This window comes from Argopecten irradians, chromosome 3 (assembly GCF_041381155.1).
Source record: "Argopecten irradians isolate NY chromosome 3, Ai_NY, whole genome shotgun sequence".
Classification (NCBI taxonomy): domain Eukaryota; kingdom Metazoa; phylum Mollusca; class Bivalvia; order Pectinida; family Pectinidae; genus Argopecten; species Argopecten irradians.
In genome coordinates this window covers 3,395,867-3,422,140 of record NC_091136.1, presented here as the reverse complement: position 1 = coordinate 3,422,140, position 26,274 = coordinate 3,395,867, and the positions used below count along the sequence as shown (strand labels likewise).

Below are 26,274 nucleotides of genomic sequence, written 5' to 3'. Positions count from 1 at the left end.
GAGTCAGTAATCATAAGGAGCTTGTTTGAACATTCTTTGACATAAAGTCACATCCGTATCACTGTTACGAGTTTTGTAATATCTGTGCATCACAGAGGTACATTAAATTAATATAATATCATAATTCAAATGTCAATTTATGTCATTTAAAGATCATTTAGATGCCAATAACTGTCATTTAAAGATCATTATTTATGATAGATTTAGTTGATTTGTTAATATCATATATAATAAAATGATCTACTTGCAAAAATTTCAATATTTTAATACCGTTTTTACCACATTAAAAATTTCAACAATATCTGTCTATCATTTGGACGCAAATCTAGGGGACAGCCAAAACTAATGTAACATATTTTATTTCTCCGTACCCACCTATTATAACTCGTTTCGGATATCCACAAATATTCCGTCTGCCAGCCTTCCGAGTGTTTACATGACGTATACCAATCTAAAGGTGTGAACGGTGTGCTAATCGGTAAATACAGTATAATTTTGAAGATTTGTGCATGAAGTAAATTCCAAGAATCATAATGGTCGCTTAACAATCACATGGAATGACGGGGACCCAAAAATAAAAAATTCGCATCAGTTACTGTACAGTAGGCCTAGTAACTAAACATTAGAATGACCGTCATGCAATTTACCTTTTTTTTTTGCAGGATAGAACTTAATTCCCACAGTATATCAATGCTGAAGGAAGTTAGCGGTGTTCTGAATGCAAACATTCGAGTTTTGAGCTACGATAGATACGAATCGTAACATACCGGTACAGAGCAAATTCTTTGTCTTTATCTTGTTATCTTGTATGCTCAAATAATATAATAGATATAGAAAACTATCAAAGGTAAATGATTAACATAAAACGTTGAAAATGCTACGGATTCGGCTATTTATACGTTTTCACGCCAAAATATAAGGGGTATTAGAAAGCAAGTCGGTCATATTTTGAAAATTAATGCGGTGAGGTATAGTTTTGTATGCTTTTCTTATTGCAAATAGGTCAATCTTCATGGAAATTCTTAAAATCGATTTTTCTTCAGATCTTTTTTTCAGAAAAAAAAGAAAACATAACTATTTTGATGCAATTTTTCACTAAAATTGGGTTGGGAATTACTTTTTTAATAACGATATTTCGTTTTATTGTGAAAAACCCAGCTTATTTGATATAGTTATGAATTCTATATCATCTACTGACGGTATGAACATGTTACGGGCATATTCTTTACATGTTATGTTATGTTACAAGGAGGAAATATTATTTATTTAAAAATCCTTAAAATCCAGAATATTAAGTCGTTAATACATATCTTTAAGCAACCCTGAAAGAAAAATTAAACCCGGTGACACATTATTTTTATGTGGTTTTTGTTATCAGGATATACCTAAAATCAAAATATCAAAAAAATAAACGAAATCCCTGAGAGGAAACCAGAAGGGACGGTCTACCTTAAGTTACAAAACAAGATTGACGTAAAGGTCTAGAGTTCTGATGCTTAAACCGGGAATACCTGGTATTACCTAGACATGGCAATCCGCCTTTTTATTTAAGAGTAACCGTCATTGGTAAAAATCATTATAGCGTTATTAGTATGTGAGCGAATATAACACCGTTTAAAACTAAGAAGTAACGCAGGCAGCATATATCAAATCAACAACGCCTATTCATGGTTGCATCGGCATGTTTATATAGCCAAATTTACCACGCGTAATGAGTGATAATTTCGGCTGTTTCTATAGCCAGATTCACCACGTGTAAAGAGTGATAATCTCGGCATGTTTCTATAACTAGATTTACCACATGTAATGAATGGTAAACTCGGCATGTTTCTATAACTAGATTTACCTCATGTAATGAATGGTAAACTCGGCATGTTTCTATAACTAGGTTTACCACGTGTAATGAATGGTAATCTCGGCATGTTTCTATAACTAGACTTTCCACGTGTAATGAATGGTAATCTCGGCATGTTTCTATAACTAAATTTACCACATGTAATGAATGGTTAACTCGTCATGTTTCTATAAGTAGATTTACCTCGTGTAATGAATGATAGTCTCGGCATGTTTCTATAACTAGATTTACCACGTGTAATGAATGGTAATCTCGGCATGATTCTATAACTAGATTTACCACATGTAATGAATGGTAAACTCGGCAAGTTTCTATAACTAGATTTACTTCGTGTAATGAGTGGTAATCTCGGAATCTTTCTATAACTAGATTTACAACGTACAATGATTGATAATCTCGGCATGTTTCTATAACTAGATTTACCATGTGTAATGAATGGTAAACTCGGCATCTTTCTCTACCTAGATTTACCACGTGGAATGAATGGTAATCTCGGCATGTTTTTATTACTAGATTTACCACGTGTTATGAGTGATAGTGTCGGCATTGCGTCTAACGGTATCACACGGCTGTTTATGAGATATGACCCACTATTACAGATGTCTGAAATATCGGAGGATCAGTGATGTTTATAGCAAAATAACTACGTAGAGGAGCCTGGCGCACCGAAGTATCGGCTGGTAACCCTATCTAACATGCTGATTATATCGTTACATTTATGTGATGAATCGTTTTATACTCAATATCTTTTGGGTTGTTTTTTTTTCGTTTTTTTAAACATTTAAATGTAAAAACAGTTAAGTTTTAAACGCTTCATTTAATTTAATCTTCAAATCCATTCGTGAGATCTTATAAAAGAACGAAACAGCCATACGAATAAGAAACTTTTGCTTTGTATCTGTATTTCTTTCAATTATTTGGGAAAAACGCTTCATTCCACGGATCAACAATAAAAGTTACTATTGGTACAATGTATTTGACCTGTAGTAGATTAAATATATATTTGTATCCTGCGTGCACACTGCTGAACAGTGATGATAACTGTTTGATCTTTATCCGGTAGACGCTTGACCACTACCACCTGACCAATGATATCGGATACAGAACCAAGATCATAAAGATAATCCATATCAGCTATATGCTTGACGACTACCGCATGGTCAAGTTTGTCAGAGATGTCGAGCTTGCCGTTGTTAATCTTGTTACGTTGCCTACAAACAAATTAATCCGTTTATAAACATAACATTCCGCCATTACGTTACTATAGGGCTCTTAAGATCGTTCTGATAAATTACACAAGATTGGGATCTGTACACAACTCAATAGCTTGTGTTAACGTTAGAGAACCGCTACGTCCAGAGGAACCAGAGAACCTTGACAGGTTCAGGAGTTTTGGTCCATGTGGCAGATTTGCAGCTTGTTGATTTTCTAACTTGGGAATTTGCACATTTTCATTTCATTTTCCAGGATTTATAATTAAATAAATATTACACAAATATGAATTGTAAACCATGGTTCAGGCCTATTTAAGTTTAAACATATTAAGTTGTATTTTTTTTGAAAGCATTCAAAAATCGAGTACAAGTTCTAAATTCTAATAACGCCCTTTTTCATACACTACTGTACAATGATCAGTGACGACATTTCTTATATGATGAAATATTTACATACAAAATAAATATTACAATACTAGCATTATTATATTCTGGTATACATTCTAGTGTAGTCACTATAACCTTATAATAGTGTATGATAAAGGCATTATTAGTATAGTGATATAATATAATGTAGAAAACGAATACGATTGTTATAACTGAAACTAATTGTATATTGTACATTTATATATGTGTATGTTGAAAATGAAACATTGACAGAACTTTCTTTTGCAAATTTAAATTTGTGATCAATACATTAAATAATTTGGTAGTTGCATTTCATGGAAAACCTATTAGTGTTCTTTTTAAAGTTGTTTCATCGTAGAGAGAGTAAAAAATAGTATCATTTGGACAATAATTGAAGTTTAATCATGTAAATATATGTCTAATTAACACAAAAATACATGTAAGATAATTTGATTTGCTTTCATTTGCTGTCTGTACAATCAGCACCTCATTCAATATAGGGCATATAGTGTCATGGATTTTTTTTCGAGAGCAAATAATTATTTTAAATGCTGTTATACTGAAGCAAAATGAGAAGTTAAAACTTGTCTACGATGGTAATAGTGAGTTGTAAGAAACTTAAGTTATTTTAGAAAAATACTAATTCATCTGCTCCTGTTTTTAATTGATAAAAATATACATCGTAGGCGGTGTAGTATCTTTATATATTCTTAATTAAACAATCGTGTATTTTAATGTCATCAATATCCATATTAATGAAACTATTAAACAAAACATTTAAATCAATATTTATATTGTATCTAGACAATTAGTCCGCTAACCCTGCCTATATTATTAGGCAAAAAAAACAACTATCTAGACAATATGATAAAAACGTAGGCCACGACAGCGATTGTAAAATGTTCTCACCTTTAGTAAATACTGCTATCGAGGCTTTAGTAAATACTGCTATCGAGGCTTTTAAACGTCCCGGGTCTACCCCTAAATCCCCCTCCCCTACCCCAAGTGTACTAGACGTTTAACACGTGCAGGGAAGGAAACTGACTCATTTTCTCAATGGCATGGCTCGCTCATTAAAATGTCTTACGATGAGATCCAGTGGCCGCGCATTTGTAATGGTAAACACGGAATATGGATTAAAGACGGATTGGGTTCGTGCATCTGTAAGAGGGTTGGGGAGGGGGTCTATCGAAACAGATATCTTCTGTTCTTTAGATCGTTGATGTTATTTTTTGAAGAGATATAATGACATCACTATAAAATGATATATAAAACATGGAAACAAACTTTAGTTCAGATTACTCCCCTTTGTTGCGATCTTCATAAGAAACAAGGTCAAGGTCGATAAATCTAATTCCATATACCGGTGATACACTATCTTATGGTTGTACAGGTCCGACATCTAGCGTCTGCCGAATGGTTGATGTTTAAAGCTAGTCAGCTGCGTTATATAATCTCAGGGTTTTAAAGCTGGATTAGTGCAAAGATTACGTAAAAATACTTATTCCCATTAGCAGTAGATAGTTTAACCATTCCACCATGATATCTTAGATCTGATGTGATTTAAAGGAGACCCCTCAGTGACCGAGACGCACTCCATTAAAGAATCACCTCCATGATAACATCGACGAGATCATTCCATCAGTGGCGACATGTCTTCAGTGTTTCAACATGCTTTGTTGATGAGAAGTACAGGTACCGATCTTTATTATAATTGACGGAAGGGAAGCACACTTATTGGACAAATGCAGAAGCTGCATGCTCTTAACTATGTTGTATCATCTAAGTTCCATCTTATAATCATGTGCTGTTTTTCATATATATTTTCAATGTTGTTTTGCAAAAGAATAAAGAATCTGATTATATTCAGAAGCTTAATTCCATTCTTTTATTACTTTAACTTCTCGCCAGAATCGTCATACAGATGTAACATACGAAATACGAGCTAGTACACTTGTTCTCACTCATCCACTCACCATTATATACTCATGGACTAAAGTAAACAGGGCCTTGCTTCTGGATGAATAGCTGTTAGGCTCTGTCGATTACGGTGAAAAGTTTAGTTTTCTTCGCATTCGTAAAAAAACCAAATATGTTATCAGTAAACAAGAGATATCTGTCTGGGTTCAAAATGTTCGACTTTAATTTAAATCTGTCGTTATTAATAAAAAGAATTTATTTTTAGTTTTGTTTGTTTTCTGAATCAATATCAGGTTATAAAGGAATGCATGCTAGGTTCAATATACATATTTCTTGATAAATCGTTTTATTTACCGCTATTCTCACATTGAATTATAGTGAATTACGAAAGCATTAAGACTTTACCATATTTGACCATATGGAGGTGTGTATGGCATAGAGCACAGCACTAAAAACATCGTCTATGAGACCCCATAGGTACTTCGTACACTCTTGGGGCAGGATTTCAAGTAAATAAATAAATAGATAAAACAAATAACTTAACAATCGTCTGATACTATATCATTTACATCTTATCATAGTTACGCAATTTTCTGTAATGAAGCAAGTTATGTCCCAGTGGATGTCTTCGTACATTTTAATCATTTTAACCATAATATTCCGAATAATTTGTTACCTTTTTACCACATATCAAATATATTCTAACATTTCCTTATTCTCATTTGAAACTACACTATTTAGGAGTCGATATTTACACTTCGGCTCGGTATAGTTATCACACGCTAAGTACTACGTAGGTCACACTTGCAAAACATTACAAAAACGCTTGTATTCCTTCAGGGTGCTGTCCTAAGTCATCGCTCTTCTTTTTATTATTTATAACAAATATTTGTTTTTTGTCAAATGATGCTTTGTACACTTTGTATCTAGTTTTAGATAAAAAAAATAGGAACCATTGATTTGGTGAATATGACGTATATTATTGGATATTATTATTATTTCCTTTATTTCCTCCAATATTGAAGAGTTTACAGAAAACAATAAATTGATAAATAAAGAAATATTCTAACATACAAACGTTACACACATATATACATATCAATACAAGAACATATAATCAGTAGAAAGGAAAATATATTCAACTACATTTAACCATTTTCCAATAGTGGCAAACACACACGATGGACAATGCTTATAATATTTAGTTATAAACATATGTAGATAAGACTTTACAAATGATACATGCAGTTTGTAATAACACATATATACGTATTAAAATACTGAGAATACACCACAGTGCTCAGTATGGCAACATTCAAGTACACTATGCAATATGAGATTATCATACATTAAACCACAAAAATGACACAAATATATATTTTCATTATTGCGCATTTCTATGCATATTTTAACAATTCGCTTAATGCATGAACTATACTGCGGAAACGTAAAGCAAGTTTCCATATTGCATACGGTTCTATATTTTCGTGTAAAAGAGAAAAAACGAGGAAAATCTTTGTCAGCTTTCATCCTTTCACAAAGTTGAAATTGTTAATATATTTTAACATTGGTATTTACTAAACGTTTCCATTTGCATTTGTTTGGAAATGAACCACATTTTTAAAATCCATCCAGTACAAAATACAAGTAAACATTTTTTTTCAAAATTTGGACAATGTCAGGGATAAATCCTCTGTTAAAATTGCACAATTTAAAATCGAAAAGATGTTTACGAAAATTTCGCGAGATAACTTTCTTCTCTCTTCTTAGACTTTATTCCTCCATAAATGAAGAGTTTATACAAAGACAAAGAATTACAAAAAGAAATATGAAAGCGATTACATTAATAACACATATTTGATGTCCTAAATCAGGACATTATTATAAGTAAATTGAGAGAAAAAATATATGATAAAGGGAAAAAGGATTCACCAATAAGGAAAAATGATTAAATACAATCTAACATCTTCAAAGACATAATGACATAAATGTACACATATTTACTGAAAAGTTAATTCAGCAGCAAAGAAACAACAAACGAAAGCAAATCTTACAGAATACCAATCATCTGATAATAGTTTCTTTATATAATCAGGGGTGTACCCTAATAGGACACAAATAAGTTCGTTAAAACTCCTATATCCATGGAACATATTCCACCAAGGAACAACAATTTTCTAATTCTAATATACACTTCAATAGCAAACCAACCAATCAATGATGTGGACATATCTGTCCTCGTTCTTATATTAAAACCTTGTATAGATTTAACAATGAAATTTTGTGCTTTTTGTAGCATGTATACTTCATTTTTCTTTAATTGCCAATGGATATCATGTGCCCCGTAATTGATAAATACCACCGTCTTGAACATAAAGAAAGCTTGTGGAAAAGCTTACCGATATGTATGGATAATTTAGTCTGATGAAGTATATCACTTAACATTAACATGTCAAAAACAGCTTTGGATTCAGCAATGACTCAAATGTACATGGGCGAAAAGACGAAAAGACGAAAATTAAGGTTTGTTAAATTTCGTCTTTTCGGGGCGAAAAGACGAAAAGACGAAAATTAAGGTTTGTTAATTTTCGTCTTTTCGGGGCGAAAAGACGAAAAGACGAAATTTAAGGTTTGTTAAATTTCGTCTTTTCGCAAAAGACGAAAATTAAGGTTTGTTAATTTTCGTCTTTTCGGGGCGAAAAGACGAAAAGACGAAAAGACGAGAATTTTGAAGGCGAAAAGACGAGAATCAAAGTCGCTAATTAGCGTGTATCACTTTCGTCTTTTCGTGTTTGACTTTTCGTCTTTTCGTCTTTTCGCGGCGAAAAGACGAAATTTAAAGTTGTTAAATTTCGTCTTTTCGGGGCGAAAAGACGAAAAGACGAAAAGACGAAATGGCACAAATCAGCCACCGTAAGAATTGGTAAATTGATAGATTTTATTAAGCCAAGTACTCTGTTTCAATTTCCGAAATGCTAAAGCTCTTACCACGTAATGAAACATAATGTGCGCAACTTATTTTAAAGTTATAAAATATGTTCCTTATAACTTTTGATATGTTGCATTAGGTGAATTAAATTAATCCAAGACTCTAAATGAAGATGAAAACGGATAATAGCGAGAACTTGAGCTGTAACAAGTCTATACGGCGAACAGATTCTTGTCTGGTCTATACCTATAATATACTATTGATCATCACATTTACGGTGTATAATGATTGACTTCCCTCCCACCCTTTGTGTTTTTAGCCTAAGTCTGTTTGATGCTGACATTAAAGGTTTCTATATATAGAAGTGGACCGGACAGGTGGCCATGCTTTACTCTGATGGATAACGCTGTACTTATATATGTTTAGTCTAATTTGCCAAATTCTTGTAGTGTTTTATCGTAACGAAATGGCAAAAGAACTCTTAAAAACAAAAAGAACTCTAATACTGTTTTTTTTCATTGCCAAATTTTCTGTTTTCTAAAGCCTAACCCCCAAAAGATGTTATCAGATAGTATTGACCGTGGATTTTACGCTTTTATCAGGATAGCAAACATTATAAGCAGCACACATTATATGATATGAAATTCTCAAATTAGGAGATACGATAAACTCTGGTATGTTGTGCTTTTACCCATTTGAGGATGGAATAAAAGGGAGATCAACCCCCCCCCCCCCCCCCCCCGGCAAACCCCCTGCCACACCACCTTCTGTTTATCATTCTGTTAGAGATATTAGAGATACCTATCTACCAACCGGATTATACTTTATCAGTACGCCTTTACATGATTTCTGGGAATTGGATTATGACGGAACCACATCCGCATTTCGCTAAGTAAACAAAACAAATTACATTATTTACCACTGATACGATTACAAAACATCGCTTGAACCGTTTTCATACCTACTCTATCTGTTGTTGGCCTAAGTTGGCTAGCGTTGTATTTCATTTAAGCATTGAAGTCACTATTTTTTGATTTCATCTGGGTAGGAAAGAAATTTAGTTTGAAAACAAAATTTATTTCATAACCCGATGAAATTAAAAAAATAGTGACTTCAATGCTTATAATTAATTTTCCAGGCTACTTTATAAAATGAAATACATTTACACGTACGATTTCAATGATTTTCCAAGGGTTTATTTTTGCCAAATCAATACGCAACGTCAATGTTTCTATTGTGACGTCACAATAACGTTGGATTTCCGCGCAATTCCAGATTTTTTTTCATCGTGGAATGCAAAAAAATGAATAGGCCATTCAGAAAGCCAGAAACAAAGAAAAATTGATTATTTCTTTTCAAGTTCAATAAAGTTAGTTGAAATATTATTTCTGTGTTGAAATTGTTGTGTAATATACCCCGTTAAGTAAAAAAGAATTATATATAGGAAATATAATGGACAGAAAAAAACAGCCTTGTCGTACACTCTATTTCATAATAAATGATAAATCATTGATTGGTATATTGCGCGTATTTGGAAATAATATGATGTACAAAGGAATGGATACATTTATCAAAGCTATGGACACGTCAATCAAAATCATGATTCTCACAAATATTTATTTCATGTAGGAAACCGGCGAAAATATTGGGATTTTATTATTATCATCTCATATTTATTTGTCATATGATTTATTTGTTTATTTACTTATTTATATATTCAATCACTCATTCATTATTTTATTTCAGTAAATGAATAAAAGAACCCGATGGTAAGCACATATCACTTTAACTAGAGCCTGTGCGATCGTAGCCTATGATGTCTAAGCTATTCGATTAGATTTTCAAATATTTTCTTCATAAACATAACTGTCGCGTATTTATTGACTTTATCTGGTTTTCATGGTTTTATCGTCCGTGAAGGAGGGAAAATCACTCTTCAGAACTCATGGTTCTACAGTAGCTGTGTGTTATACCGATTACAAATTTATGCCTTATTTTTCTAATTGATAAAGAGTTTAGATTATATATGTTATGTCAGTTTGTTTCAAAGTTTGTTTCTTTCAGTTGTTTTATCATATCTCATTTCGAAGGCCTATGTAGTTTTGAGTACAAGGTTATTCCACATTACGAAAGAAAAGAGTTAATTACCAGACTTCCTTAACTGCTAAAATAGTTAGTGCACTTTCAATCGTGAAAAGCTATTGTTGTTTTTGAGTGGAATACATATTTCCGACATGAATTAATCATAATAATAAAAAAAGAAAACACCACAAAATATTCTATTACTTTGATGTACTGGTCCTATTCTTTTGATAGTTGATGATTCTTCACGGCTCCTTCATTAATCCATGTCAAGATCTTTTCAAGGGAATGACAGAGTAAATATATAGTACCAATATTCTTACAATTCAGCACTATATTTGACTTTTCCAAAACTGGGTTCCATATCTTAATCTCCGGAAAATGAATTAGACTCCTTTGAGAATACAGTCCATGTCTAGAAAAACGTTTATAATTAGCTGGTTTGTTGGCTGTTGATTACATTCTAACCTTAACGATCGAAATTATTACAATCCCATTTCAAAATGTATTTTTTTTAAGTAAAAATAAAACCTTTTGTTTTTATTTCTCAAAGTTTATTTATTTTCATCTGTTCCAAAAGACAAAGGAAAACACACACAGTATACATTTCTTTTTTTGAAATTTTAAAGGTACAAAATGTACTAAGTGACATCGCAATCAAAATTGTCCGAGTTGTTTTGTTGATTTTGAATCATTATTTACATTTTATCCTTTATGAACACACGTAAGAGAAATTTAAGGTATTTTCCCCAGATCTCACTACAGAAGTTTCCGTAATACATTCCAGTTAGGCTGAATAATGAATTAACAATGAGTTAAACACAGAGAAAGCCCCCTCTTGTGTATCAGATACTCTTTACATGTACCGGCAGTCAGTGGAATGCACTTCCTAACTAAAAACCGACTCGTTTTCCGGTCTCAATTCTCCGGCTCTGTTGGCACAAGTGCTATGAAACACTTACTTAGTCTGAGAGCCATACGGTCTCAGAGAAATGAAAAGCATGAAATTATGAAGATACTGAGAATAAAAAAATCAACCCAAAGTCTGATTGGCTGAAACATTATGTTAGTTTGGTTTCGCCATGGCAACCTATCTAAGCACCGAATCACATGGGTAAAGTTGTGTACAAATTTGGACAAGGCATGCGTTAATGAAATCGGATAGCGTTGGTGTAGAGGATGTTTTGGGATGCTAGAGATGTAGCATCAGCGACTAGTGCTGCCACCTAGCCGTGTAAGTGATTCCTTGGTAACCACACAGCCTCCTCCTGATCAGCACGTCTCGTCCCAGTCTTTCTACTGCAGTGTGTGAGTGCAGGCTTGGTGGTCGGAAGTTAAACACAAGGGGATTTCTGTGTCCGCACCAACACATTTCCTCTAGTGTTCACTGTCTGCTCAAGGGGGATACCACCGAAACATATAAAAGGAAGGCAGCTTAGTCCTTCAGTAGTCCGGCTCCAGAAACGACTTAGTATTTAGTTTATATCTTCATTTTCTTGTGTAACTAACAAACACAAATCGACATGGCTGATCGTATGAAACCCATGGGAATGGATCGCGCTCTCACTAGCAAGGTAAGCCACCATTCAATTAGTATAAAATACCAGTTATACATCATTTATTTAAAATGTTGTGCTTCTAACGCTTTCTTTGTTTCTATTAACTTATTTCGCTTAAGTTTCTTTCAGGTCAAGATATTTTTGTTTTTTTTTCTGTTTCGATATTTTCTTTCCAGCTACAAAGATTCAAACAAAGGAAAGGATTGTTAATGAATACTCAATCTATAAAGTTCATCGCACAAAATACCTGTATTCACTCAAAACTGATCCGAAAAGTTTTATCAAAACTAGAGATCAGCGGGTTACAGATAAGCACAGCTTTAATTCATATACACTAATATACAATGCAGTTGGAAAGATGAATTCATGGAAACTATATCAGAATATTATAACATGAATGTAATAACAAATTCAATAATTAGACTAATGAGAACAAAACTGTAGTCTGTACAATTTTGAAGGCGAATTTACTTCCGGGTGTAACCTGATCACCTGCGGTAAAGTAGTGCCACTTACGACATCTAGAATATTCCCTGACTGCGCTTCTTACATAGTGATAATCTACTCGCCAAATCCAAATATATCCTTAGTATTCGTAAACTATACTGACAAAATATCAAACTACTTTTCCCGCAAACAATTTTTCCACTTTCTTTTGCACATATCAGATAAACCCTGTGCAGAATTGGTTTTTTTCTGCGCATACCAAGTAGTTTTTGTAGGATTTTTTGCTCTATTTGTAATGATAGAAATGGAGGATCATTTTTTTGAAGCATGATGGAACAAAATTTCCCCGACATTAAATATTGACGAAGGTTTATGGCCGATAAGGTTTGTAGAAGAAACAAAAAAAATCTCGATTCCATCGCTATCCTATCGGAACTACATTCCAGAAATACTAGATTACTCATCCACGGTATATTGTCAATTTTCGACCCTAAACAATCTAAACTCAGACTTTCTATGTAACGTGACACCACAGTGTATCTTTATCAAGGCTAACAAATTATTTCACCCGCTACTTTTTCACGCGCATTCCTAAAAATAGACTTCGGCTGGAGTTTCTACCAATGGAAGCTTGCAAGCTCAAATATCATGTTACATGTTATTTCGTCTGATTTTCTACCTCGACATGTGTTTAGCTTTTGTGATAACCGGTTTTCAAGTATCTGCTGCACCTCGGTCTTTATCATCATAGTTTCGTAATTAATGAGGCACCAATGGGGGATTATAATTTATGATGAATTCTTGGAATATTTCACGCTCAGCACTTTACACTAGCTCGCGTGCAGTAAACTATTTTTAGACTTACTCACGTGTTCCAAATAGGGACTCTGAAAAATACGCCTACATTTTTACGACAACAAATTCTATTTATATTAGTGCCTGATATAAACATAGTTTTATAGTTTTGTAAGACTAATGCGGGGTACATTTACATCATACAACCTTACATAGCCACTTATTTTTTACAAATATTACTTTGTAACATGAAAAACTATGTCCAAGTATCACTTGATATAAAGTTCCTCACCACATGACTTCAACACTTGCATTTCACTAAGTGTATTGCTCATCATATCATTAAGTAGGTTTTCCGTTTACAAATTTCCTTATAGTTAACAAATTAATATTAACTAAAATGTGTATAAATACCTTAGCCATACAATATTACACAACTTGACTCAGATAAAGGTCATATGGAGCACTAGTGTTTACTGTTATTGTCTATTTTATTTGAAAATATTATTTAATATAAGATATATCAAATATGATATTTCATATATCAATATCAATAGATTTAAGACTGAACAATCCAAATTCAAAAAATTCTTATCGACAGATGTGTGATAAGTATGGTATATCAGCATGAAGTTCTTGATAAAAATAAAGCTGTCAGTCTTAATGTGTTAGTATGGTTTTAACACCTAAAGCATATTAGTAAGGCTTATCTAAAAAGAACACATAGAAATAAATACTACAGCACTGGTATTTGAATAATTCAGTTTCTTTATTTTCTGTGTTTAAGTTTTACAATTGATCAGAATACACACTCACATTAAACATGTGTCAATATGTTCCTCTTTCGTTCCTCTCATTGAGGCTAAGATCTGCTTCACCTGAATAGTTTTAGTATATCACGTTTGGTCTTTGAAAAGCTAATCTTAAATTTAGCAAGTTTTCTTTATATGAGTTATTTTTTACAGGAGAGTTTTCATACACTAAAGAATATGTTTTCATTTTCTATCATATTAAAATCTTCGTAATATAAGTTGATGTCTTTATCAGTTAAAACAACTGCGTAGTCCAAAACACTTTGAAGATAAAACAGATAGAGTGAAGAATCAGCAAAACTCGAGATAAAATATCCCCTTTCTGTTACCATAGCAACCCACGTCGGCATGGTAATAATACCATGCCAACTGTACATGTTGTAGGTATATATCCTAGGTAATAAGTTCCAGCAGTAGCCCGTCAGATGTAGCAGGATCTACCTGGAGCGGGGCTAAATTGGGGAACATATTTATTTTGGACTCCATTATTTATTACCTAGTAGTTAGAAAAAGAATTATCTGAATCAAAAAGGAAATATCTGTTCATAAAAGTATTATTGATTGTAAGATTATTTTTTTGTAAACAATTATTATATCAAACATTAAGAAATCCCCTCAGGTGCCTCACATAATTACCGTTAACTAACAAGAAACAGAGTATATAGGTACAGCGAAAGTAAACATTAACTGCACGAGGCTTTGGCATCGACATACATTATACATATGATTTATATATACATACACCTTAACTAGAAACTTATGGAAATGGTAGCACAGTGGTTACCATTCTCCGGGCCGATGCCAACAAATGTACCAAAATTACTCGTTATACCTCTGTTTTAACATATCTTCTAACTCTAACATCGAAGTAATAATGAAGTCTATAAATTTCAAAAATATTTGTTATAAATAAGTTATGGTTAGTTTGCTTTTTGCGGCATTACTCAAGTAACTCATTGAAAATAAGCAATGACTTGTATAGGCAATGGAGACGAAAACATCAATAAATATCAAAAAGAAAAGAAGGTATCATTTGGATTCCTCTCTCCTTATACGATACTATTACATGTTAACCTCAGGTTATCTGACATATATTGCAATTTCATGCTACTTTCTTTAGACTGATAATCCGATGTCACGTAAAACGGCTTCTTAAGTTTTGGTTCGAAATTTAAAACATAACGAAGATTGTGGGTTCAGTTGATAAGAACTTAACTTGCTTGTAATAAAGTTGTTAGCCAAGCACTGATAGCGCTGCAAATAAATACTGCCTTAAGAACACAAAATGTAAACATATACCTGATACAATACAGGCTGATGTCTTACATTGATGACTATCCATAAATATTTTTGACATTATAATCTAAACCAATTTGCCAAATAAACTTACTAGAAAATTTTAATTATAATACTTAATAATAATCACTTGTTTAAATAACTAACAACACATTTGTGTGAACATTAATGATAGGGAACATATTCCTCCACCACCGGTCCAGCACGCGACATTAATGGGGATTCCCCATCATGATTTGATTGGCTACATATGTAAAACATAATCACGCATTACACACCCAATTATTTGGCACGCGCCACACGTGGTTATAGTGGGTTACTAGTCGTACTCTACGCTAGATTGACAACACATGACACCCACACCAAACGTACAAAACGTTAAGGTGAAGGTCACTGATGATAAACATTACACATAATGCAAGCTTGCATATTTATGTATTGTTTGTACTGTAACACGACGCATTATAACAGTTTTGGCAGGCATTATTAAAGAACAAATCTACTGCTTGATGATGATCGCTTCGCTTTGTATTGCTATGAAAATATAATTTATTGTTCACGTAAAGCCAACGTCCTAAGTGCAATTCCACGTGGAATACTTTTCTATCAATCTGAAGTGAAATAAAAGTAATCATGTAACCATCTTTCAGTAATGAGCAAATAAGATGTTGTTAATTGGCCAAATGTTGTTTTTTTTTTTTTCAAATCTCCCTGTTATTCTACTGGCAATTGCTGAATGGAAAATTGGCTTTACGTCAGAAATAACTAACTCGTAATTCTATTCTATGACGTAACCATTTCTACTGTGTGCTCTTGTGTACTTTCATGTTTACAAGTATTTTATCACGTGTATCATGTTTTGTCCGTTGTTAGCAATGTATCAGTATGGTAAACCATATGATCTCAACTAAATTGATAGCCAATTATTTCCAAATTTCTCAACAAAAAGATACAAATGGGCTATTGGTGTCTCAATGTACAAAATGTTTGTATTAACGAAAGAGTAACAGTTGACAAGCAATGAGTTTTATCAAAATATCGGTATCTTTTTATTGATAAAAGATGAAGGAATATTCATCAGAATGATTTTCATTTAGCAACCGACGGTTCGGCTATCCAGGTTGTTCTGTGCCTCTAGAAGTGCATGGATACCTCGTTAATGTTATAAGATAGATATTCTCAACAAGAATGATTCATTATTGTGCACAACATTCATTATAATAAAGTAAATACCTTCCCAAACAAAAACACTATACTCCATTCGGTTCGAACCATCCGTGTTGAATCATTCATAAAGTAAATACCTTCCCCAAACAAAAACACTATACTCCATTCGGTTCGTACCATCCGTGTTGAATCATTCATAAAGTAAATACCTTCCCCAAACAAAAACACTATACTCCATTCGGTTAGTACCATCCGTGTTGAATCATTCATAAAGTAAATACCTTCCCCAAACAAAAACACTATACTCCATTCGGTTCGTACCATCCGTGTTGAATCATTCATAAAGTAAATACCTTCCCCAAACAAAAACACTATACTCCATTCGGTTCGTACCATCCGTGTTGAATCATTCATAAAGTAAATACCTTCCCCAGACAAAAACACTATACTCCATTCGATTAGTACCATCCGTGTTGAATCATTCATAAAGTAAATACCTTCCCCAAACAAAAACACTATACTCCATTCGGTTAGTACCATCCGTGTTGAATCATTCACAAAGTAAATACCTTCCCCAAACAAAAACACTATACTCCATTCGGTTCGTACTATCCGTGTTGAATCATTCATAAAGTAAATACCTTCTCCAAACAAAAACACTATACTCCATTCGGTTAGTACCATCCGTGTTGAATCATTCATAAAGTAAATACCTTCCCCAAACAAAAACACTATACTCCATTCGGTTCGTACCATCCGTGTTGAATCATTCATAAAGTAAATACCTGGAGTTCCCCAAACAAAAACACTATACTCCATTCGGTTCGAACCATCCGTGTTGAATCATTCATAAAGTAAATACCTTCCCCAAACAAAAACACTATACTCCATTCGGTTCGTACCATCCGTGTTGAATCATTCATAAAGTAAATACCTTCCCCAAACAAAAACACTATACTCCATTCGGTTAGTACCATCCGTGTTGAATCATTCATAAAGTAAATACCTTCCCCAAACAAAAACACTATACTCCATTCGGTTAGTACCATCCGTGTTGAACCATTCATAAAGTAAATACCTTCCCCAAACAAAAACACTATACTCCATTCGGTTAGTACCATCCGTGTTGAATCATTCATAAAGTAAATACCTTCCCCAAACAAAAAACACTATACTCCATTCGGTTCGTACTATCCGTGTTGAATCATTCATAAAGTAAATACCTTCCCCAAACAAAAACACTATACTCTATTCGGTTCGTACCATCCGTGTTGAAGGTTCGTACCATCCGTGTTGAAGGTTCGTACCATCCGTGTTGAAGGTTCGTACCATCCGTGTTGAAGGTTCGTACCATCCGTGTTGAATCATTCTTGTTGGACTTACAGTTCTGTCTACAATAATCGAAATAGTTCACAAACATAACGTGGGACACGAGTCTTTCAAATTCATTTTCTTTATGCGTCTTTTGCTTTGTTTGCCATATTCATTTATTTAATTCTTTTGTGATTCATGCCTTACTGGTTTCATTTCTTTTTTCTTCTTTTAAAGATCTTTTCTTTCTGGGTTTTTTTTTTAATTATTATTATTTGACTTTCTTCATCTTCTTCTTGCCATTCTTGATAATCGTCTTCGTGCTCTTCTATCTTCCCGTGTTAAGTTTGTGAACTGTGGGATGATAATGCATGGTAGCTTAGCTTAAGTCTTGTTTAATATGATGTTTGTCTGTCTTCATAACTTTCATGTTTGCTTTATATGTTTTCTACGCTTTTTACAGGAAACACAGGTTCTATTCGCGATTAAAATTATGAAACAGAAGGTAACAAAGTGCATTAGCCCCACCATGACCTACCACGCCCTCAGGACGGAGTGAACCTGTCCTAAATCAAATCCTGTCCTATTTTGAAATATTATTATACTACTTACATATAATTCTACACCACACCCCCATAAAATGATCCAAAATCACAATTCTTGTTTGATTAGCAAACTCCTTTCGTTTCCTTCCTGAAACCTTGCCAGCCTGCCTCATTGATTGAGGACACCAAAAGTGATATTTTGAATTATGTCGACATTTATGTATCCGACACTATCCACCTTCATAACATTATTGTATGTGATAATGATAAAAGAAAACTCACTCATCAACAAACAAATATATTGAGTTATAGATATACTGTTGTTATAGATATATAAATTGTACTTTTTACACATCAAGAACTAAGTTTATTGTGTTAAACTGCTATACATAGTACTGTATATATTACTTTAATCCAGTGACTATACGAGTATACACAAAAGAGAACGTGTAATTACTTTGAAGTTGTCTTCATCACTACACCTGTTTAAACATCCACACCTATGTCACCGACATCCTGTTTTAGTTGACCTGATTCCACTCATGTGTGTCGTGTATTTTACCAACTCCTATTGACCCCGTTGGGCTGTGTAGAACAGCTATATTATTTCCACAGTTACACTAATTTAATTTCACCTAGTTCATGACTACATTTCGAAATATACATAGATATTTTGAATGAGATATCTTCGGGGCTTAAAGATCACTTCAACAGCTAAATTAAGTTCGTATTGGAAAGCCATACGTCTTTTTCAAACAATTCAATAGACATAGTGATAGGAGTATCGTAGTATTCACTATGTATGTTACTCTCCTTCCCTTAGTGTGTGTTCACAACCTACCAGGGCCAATATCACTGTTGTCCAGTTGTGTGTGAGCATGACGTACTAACATACTGTATTCTATATGTTTATATATTCATTTATTTCCAGCGTATATGTATGTATGAACTAAAAACCGCCATGTCGTTTTATACATGCTTAATGTAACATCAGTGTCATTGCTTTAAGATATTTTCTTCTCGTTAAAGTTATATGCATTATGTAGCTTTCAGTATGCTTCTCAACACGTTCGTGATAGTAATATAAAAAAGTAAACGTTCAAAAATGTTAACTGCATTTGTTAATGGATGTTATCCCTGATTAATATACATGCCATTATCCTCACTAACCAACATCACATAAGTGGTCATTATCTGATGACAGTACATCCTTTGTGTTACTCTTATAAGCACAACATTCTGTCCTAACTTGTAGATAACTATAGGTAAGTATGGGCGAAAGGCATTGAGAAACAAAACCAACTATGCTATATAGTTACCGGTATAATTCTTTAAAGGGTCAAGCCTTGAATTCTTCAGAACATGACCTCTTATTGGATGTTGTTAGATCGTCTGTTTATCGAAATGAGACTAAAATTCTAAACTTTGTATCAGATTTGTTTCTATATCACATCGATATATTTGCTTGGAACCTTTTTATTGTTCTATCGTGCACGTGTTGGGGAAGGTATGTAAAGCGTTAAAAACTATCCTTAATGAAATGCTTATTAAGTTCGCTGTGTCTTATGTAAACCACTACGTTAAATAACATGTATCTTCTTTTGTTCTTCTCTTTTCTGCAAAATACATTTCATATAATAAAGCTTACAATGTTGTTTTTTTTTAAACTTTGGATACTATTGCAATCAATTTAAAGTAAAGACATTTCTTTGAAAACTGTTGACTAAGATCGTTCACATTAACAGAGAATGGTTGCAATAGTATTTGAGTTGCTTTAAGGTTAACCATTGCTTCTAATGCTTTTCTGTAGAGATAACTGGGTCAATTTTGTTTTCAGGTATCTAAAAGGTTAAGTTTTTGTTGTTTCATATTTTAGATATTTTTTAAATACCATTTACATGTGTACACATGTTAGGTACACATATGTGTATATGTGTATACATGATCTGTTCACATATGTATTTATGTGCACACACATGTCTTTCACCTACACAGTCAGATAATCATTTGATCGATGTTTAAATGAATCATTAAGTAAATTCAATTAAATCATTTATTTACTTTCATCTCATTTTCTGACATAACAGAAAAAATGTAAATTATTTTTTTTTCAAAATTGTCTCGAAAACACCAAATCTGGCTCCAATTTTGACCCAGTCATGTCTATTTTAACCGAATGTCTTCATATATTATCCTTGTTTCAGTAATGGCAAATTACACATTTATTTAAAAACAAAATGAAAAAAAGAGTAACAATTCGTCAATTTCGTTTTAAAATGCAACAATGCAGAATTTATCACTAGAGAGGATAAGTGATTTTTGAGTTACTGAGACAGGGATCTTTCTGAGAAAAGTTCTTCTTCACATCTTTCAGATGGTTATCTCATTGTCTGAGAAGCTATATGTCGACCGCTGAATCTATGGCTAGGCATTGGTGATTCTTGTGAAAGGCCAAACTATCGTGTAGGTTTTTATCACGTGGATTTACAACAAACACTTAACACCTAGCAACGTTTTATATTTTAAAGATTTTTTTTGACGCCAAACACGTATATTATACCACATAAAAACTGCTAACATATTCAAAATACCTTTCCCGAAACTTAACCATTCTTACAAAAAATATTTTGCTATTTTCCCTACTTATGTACGAGTCAAGGTTTTTTTGTGTCTGTGTTTAAATCATTTATTTATTGTTGATATAAATACACATACTAATATCATTGATATAGAGTTATCGTTTATTATTGTTGTTATGGGGTTATGGTTCGCTAATCACTGTTGATATGGCATTATATTGGATGTATGGAGTTTTTCGCTGATGCAGTATTATCACTATCCATGTTTTATGTTGACAGATATGTTCACTTTATTGCTTTTTATTTTCCCCTTATCCTGGCTTATTTTACTGCTAAACGTTGTTTCGCGTTCAATACATGTTTTACTAACAGTACGAATGACAGCCAGTTAGTCAGCACATCTAGAGCAATAGGATTCCGATCCTTACACTGGAATTCACTAGGGTTTTTAGACGGGACCTTATGCTCACAGTTGCCAAAGTGATTAGAAATCGTAAATTCCATTGATTTTTTTTTTTAAATTATCAGGGCATTTTATATCTTTAAAGGCATTTTTACATACATAAAGCCTCTTCTTTGAAATGTAAATTCAAACTTCTTTGATCTATTTAAACCTTTTGAATGTTCGGACTGATTTTCTTGCTGTGCTGTCATTGGTTGTATTTAAGGAAACGTCTTGTCACATGACTTTCGCCTTGTTTCCCATTAACTATTTCTATAACCCATTCTACTGACAGGATACTGAAAAGGTTGTTGAACGGCAGAATTCAAGACGAAATTTATCTACCATTTCCCTGCACCGAGATTCCAAAAGGGTATTTGCCTGATGCGCATTACGCATGTGCAATACTCCAATATATGAGTAGTTTATCACCTAGGAAACTCCACAGTGACGTAACGATTGTTTGTAGTTAGAACACGCCAATCTCAAATAGAAAGCCCTGTGTAAGCATGTCTCCATAGTGGATTTCATAGAACTCAAACATACCTTAGATGTAAACTAGAGGTGTGGCCTGATTAGAATGAAGGGAGAATAAAATTGTGCAATAGAATGAATTTAACGCTACGATATAGAAGCGGATAACTATGATTTATTCAATAATCTGATATGTTAAAGAACATTTTAAATCAACAATGACCACATGTTTTGGTATATATTTGCATTTCAAAGAAATAGTTTAAAATTACTATAAGATAATATTAAATTAGCTGTAGTTTGAAACTGGCCATTCAAAACGTTATATTTATATATTTCGATACCCAGATACAATTCCAGGAAAAACCCTAGGACAGGTGAGGTAACTTGAGGGTTCTATAAAGAGAGGTACAACCCCGACCAAGCCCTGCATGAAATAGTAAAGAGAAGCATGTATGCTTGAGACATATAGGCCACATAACATAGAAAGCTTCTTCTCACTTCAGTTCGGAGACGTTTATCTCCTATTTCCCGAGTGGAATCCCATATCTTGTTTATACATACGAACAGCTGCCAATCAACTGGTGCGTAAAATTCCTGACGTATGACGTCATCGGTAAGAGTTATAATGCATCTCTATGAAAATGAGTCATCGTTTACCATCGGTAAAGAAAGTCTATATAAATATTGGAAGCAGTCTTCAAGTGTATAACAGGAATAGTCTACATTCCTTCGGTAATTGTAGATGTTATCTTCCCCACTCTCATCTCACGAACTGCCAGTAACAGATATAACATAGCAAAAGCTCAAGATTCATAAACATATCATTATAATTTTCTAGTAATTCATACTTATCGGTTGAAATTTTCAGATACGTTCCAAGGTCCTTCTGATTAAGAAAGTCTTATATTGTACCACTATCTAGTAGCCCGTCCTTGGAGGATCGTTTGGAAGGTTAAATTACTATGTGTTTTCCGAAGTCGGTAGTTTCTAACATTTTTATAGATTCTACACGTCGCAAATTATGAAACTATTTAATAGAATAATGCTTTACATGTGTTCTATAGCTTGGACAGTTTATAGAAGTCCTACTTCCAAATAATCCGTATTCACCCGTTTTTTATATAAGCTTTAACACGCACTGTACTAACCTTAATGTTATCAAACCTTTGATTAGTACATACGTGCTCGTACCGCCGGATAGTTAGTAATATTACCTCCTCAGTACTATACTAACTTAAAACACAAAATCTTCCATGTCATACTCATCTAACTGTATATTACTACATATATCTATTGCATATTCCAGAATGTACATTTCAAAGCAATTTCAAATATTAGCCCAATAGTGATTTCATGAATCAGAACCTTTCATTAACAACTAGTTTTTAATAAGTTTTATGTTGAGATGTTTTCCTATATCTGAAACGTTAGCTAGAATGCTGCATTTGTCTCATCGCTATTTTTTGTTATTTTATTTCTTTAGTTTTCATTTTGTTCTCACATTTTCATTCAGTGAGATATTGTATTTTAATTTTACTTCTATTTTCGTCACCGCTGATGTCAAACGTACTAAATTGTGAATTGCTGTTGAACGACATTAGACTATTGTTTCAGTAAAATCATGTTGGTACTGTCTTTGTATGCAGTTGCTTATTGCCTTTTGCTTTCGCCGTACATAGTTTGTATAACTAAATGTATCACGTTTGTTTAATTATTCATTGATCAACAAAACATTTGGATGTGTTACACTTCCAAACTGAAGTATGCGTATTCATGATATGGATTAAAAGCTATCATAATATCTGCGCTACTAAATGTGTTTTCTATGGAACCAAGTAATGGATTATTTAAAATTAAGAAATTATCATCAGTTAAATTTACATGTAATTAGGAGGCTAATGGGGTTATTTTTATATTAAAAGCGATAGTTCTAGACTTCTCTGCCCACCTCACCGTCGATGTTTGTCTGTTCTGTATCATATCTCGGCCTCCCCACCACACAAGGCTGCCTTGTAAACACTTGGCAAGCTGCCAACAATCTTCCACATTGTACAACATTGTAATCTGTAGGGTAGAAACAGTAGCCCGGCTCCAGATAACGAGCCGGCCAAATATAGGCCCTCCCTTCACAGACTACGGGCTCGCTATCCTGGTGATTACAAATTTCTCTTTTTTCCTCGCTGGTTTTTACAAGAAACTTCTATGTAGTTTTAGTAACCGAAACATTTCATACAATAGTATTTACACATCAATTATACTTTTATGTGATTATTGCGTTGCGTTAATATTGATATTTCACAATTAAATAACTGTTCATTATTCTAGTTCTAATCATGTTTTATATATGTTACTTGTGCCTATGTGTTTATCTAAATATTACAAGCACTGATGTCTTCATCTTGAATTTATGAGAAATAAAAAATGACATAATTAATTCTTATTTTATCATCAAAATATTTGTTACCATATTGCCGGTCCTAGAACGCTGGTTTTAGGCCTGCTCTGCAGTTTACTCCTAATCTTAAACCCTATCACATCCATAAATTACCCTTGCTGAACGCCAAACAAAATTACTCAAAGTAGTTTTTTAAAATAATGAAACAAACGGGGTTCGTAACTTACGTACAAATACGTAAAAACATGGTTTAAATACCTAAACTGCAGCATTGAAACGTTAATGATAATATCGAAAACATATGTATATTATAGGCAGAACATATCTCAATGACTAGTTTGCGATGACTGCAAATGGGTGGAATGAATGAACGCAAAACTTGTTTATTTCTGCGGAAAACATGGTCGTGCTTTTAATTGCCAAGTGGCTGCATACCACATGTTTTATGTTTATATTAAGCTTGTCAACAATTCATCGAAAATATATTCTAAAAATTTCCATTGATATCGAATTTGTTTGAATTGCTATATTCTGATTTTGCATTTTATTTGATTTTCTAGATGGGAGCCAAGTATGACAGTGCCTCCGAGGCCGAAGTAAGAATCTGGATCCAGGAACTCACAGGAGAAGATATTGGACAGGGCCCTGCATTGGTTGAAAAGAATCTGAAGAACGGAATTATACTTAACAAGTAAGTAACTATAATAGACGTATTGGTAAAAATTCGTATTCGTTTCAACTACTCATAAAGTGACATTTATTATCAATATGGTGCTCGTTATCGTTTTTCAAGCAAATACAAAAACACATTTGAGGCCTTCCTCTATCAGCATTGAAAGCTAAAGTTAATTATTCGAATTGTTGAATAGCTTCAAAAGACACAGCTAAAATCCTGAAAATGATATTCACATGATATATTTGTAGGTCGTTATTACCAAATTGATTAAGAATTCTTGATTTCTAATTTATGTTGATTTGTTTGGTAAAATTTAGTAGTTTTATTAATGTAATAAACTATTTTATTGTATTGAATCATTATATTCAAGTTAGACGTGGAATTTCAGCAAAATGACGTCATAATTTTTTAACAATGATATTATATTTTGAATCGTCTTTTGTAAGTTAATCGTTTATCTTTTCAGATTATTGCAAAAATTATATGCAGGAACACCAAACCTTCCCCCAGCGGCACAGAACTTCAAGCCTTCATACAGTGAATCGGAACTCGCCTTCAAGCAGGTAATATACATCATTATAAATCTCAACAGTAAGACCCAGAGAAACGCATACGCTCTTACGAAAGTCTTCATTTAATCAGTTTCTTATGAAATAAATTTGATACTTTATCACATTCATATACGTATTATCAACACAAATATTTGCTTAGAAAATCACAAGTCCGAACTTAATACAAACGTAGACGTAATACTGTTTTATGATCTGGAGGTCAGGAAAACACAACAAAGCAATTAAAGATGATTTACATTCTTACTTACAGATGGAAAACATTGAGAAATTCCTTAAAGGCTCCAAATGCTATGGATTGAAGGATAACAGCTTATTTCAGACAGTGGATCTGTACGAAGGCCGTAATATGGCCATGGTTCTCGCTACCATCCTCCAAGTAGGAACTGAGGTAGGTGTCTTTCCCTCTACAGGAATGCCTGTCTATAGCACACACTTAGACTAACTTTGCATCTGTATGTTATGCTTGCTCATGTATGTTAATTGTAGATATCATTTGTGCGATCTCAGAATGTCGTAGCTATGACAATATTAAGATAAGAATTTACGACAAAAAACGTATACAGGAACAGTTTGTTGTCCCATTCCCATTTCATTTCACCTTTAGTTTTCAACACTCTAAGTCGTTAGTTTACTTATCTGTGTTTCTGAATGAATTTATTCTTTCTATAAAGAATTCAAATTCTTCTGACTCAAACATCTAAAATATAATTTGAGATGGCACAAATGTAAAAATATTATAGCTGCTAATTAACTGTGACTGTTATTCTATTATCTATCGCTTAAATAATATAAG

General features: G+C 33.2%; 1 protein-coding gene across 6 annotated transcripts in view; it reads left to right on the top strand.

Annotated features, from left to right (window-relative positions):
- The first annotated feature begins 11,628 nt into the window (after positions 1–11,628).
- LOC138317324 (transgelin-like) overlaps positions 11,629–26,274 on the top strand; it is a 30,052-nt gene continuing 15,406 nt past the window's right edge. Inside the window, exons 1-6 of one of the 6 annotated variants that reach the window (XM_069258907.1) lie at positions 11,629–11,982; positions 18,259–18,300; positions 20,715–20,803; positions 24,794–24,924; positions 25,376–25,472; positions 25,732–25,869. In XM_069258907.1, the coding sequence (XP_069115008.1) occupies positions 24,794–24,924; positions 25,376–25,472; positions 25,732–25,869 (366 nt within the window). In that variant the 5' untranslated portion in view covers positions 11,629–11,982; positions 18,259–18,300; positions 20,715–20,803. Of the gene's footprint in view, positions 11,983–18,258; positions 18,301–20,714; positions 20,804–21,656; positions 21,735–24,793; positions 24,925–25,375; positions 25,473–25,731; positions 25,870–26,274 lie in introns of all 6 variants that reach the window. The other 5 variants (XM_069258904.1, XM_069258905.1, XM_069258908.1 and 2 more) reach the window with 5 other exon arrangements.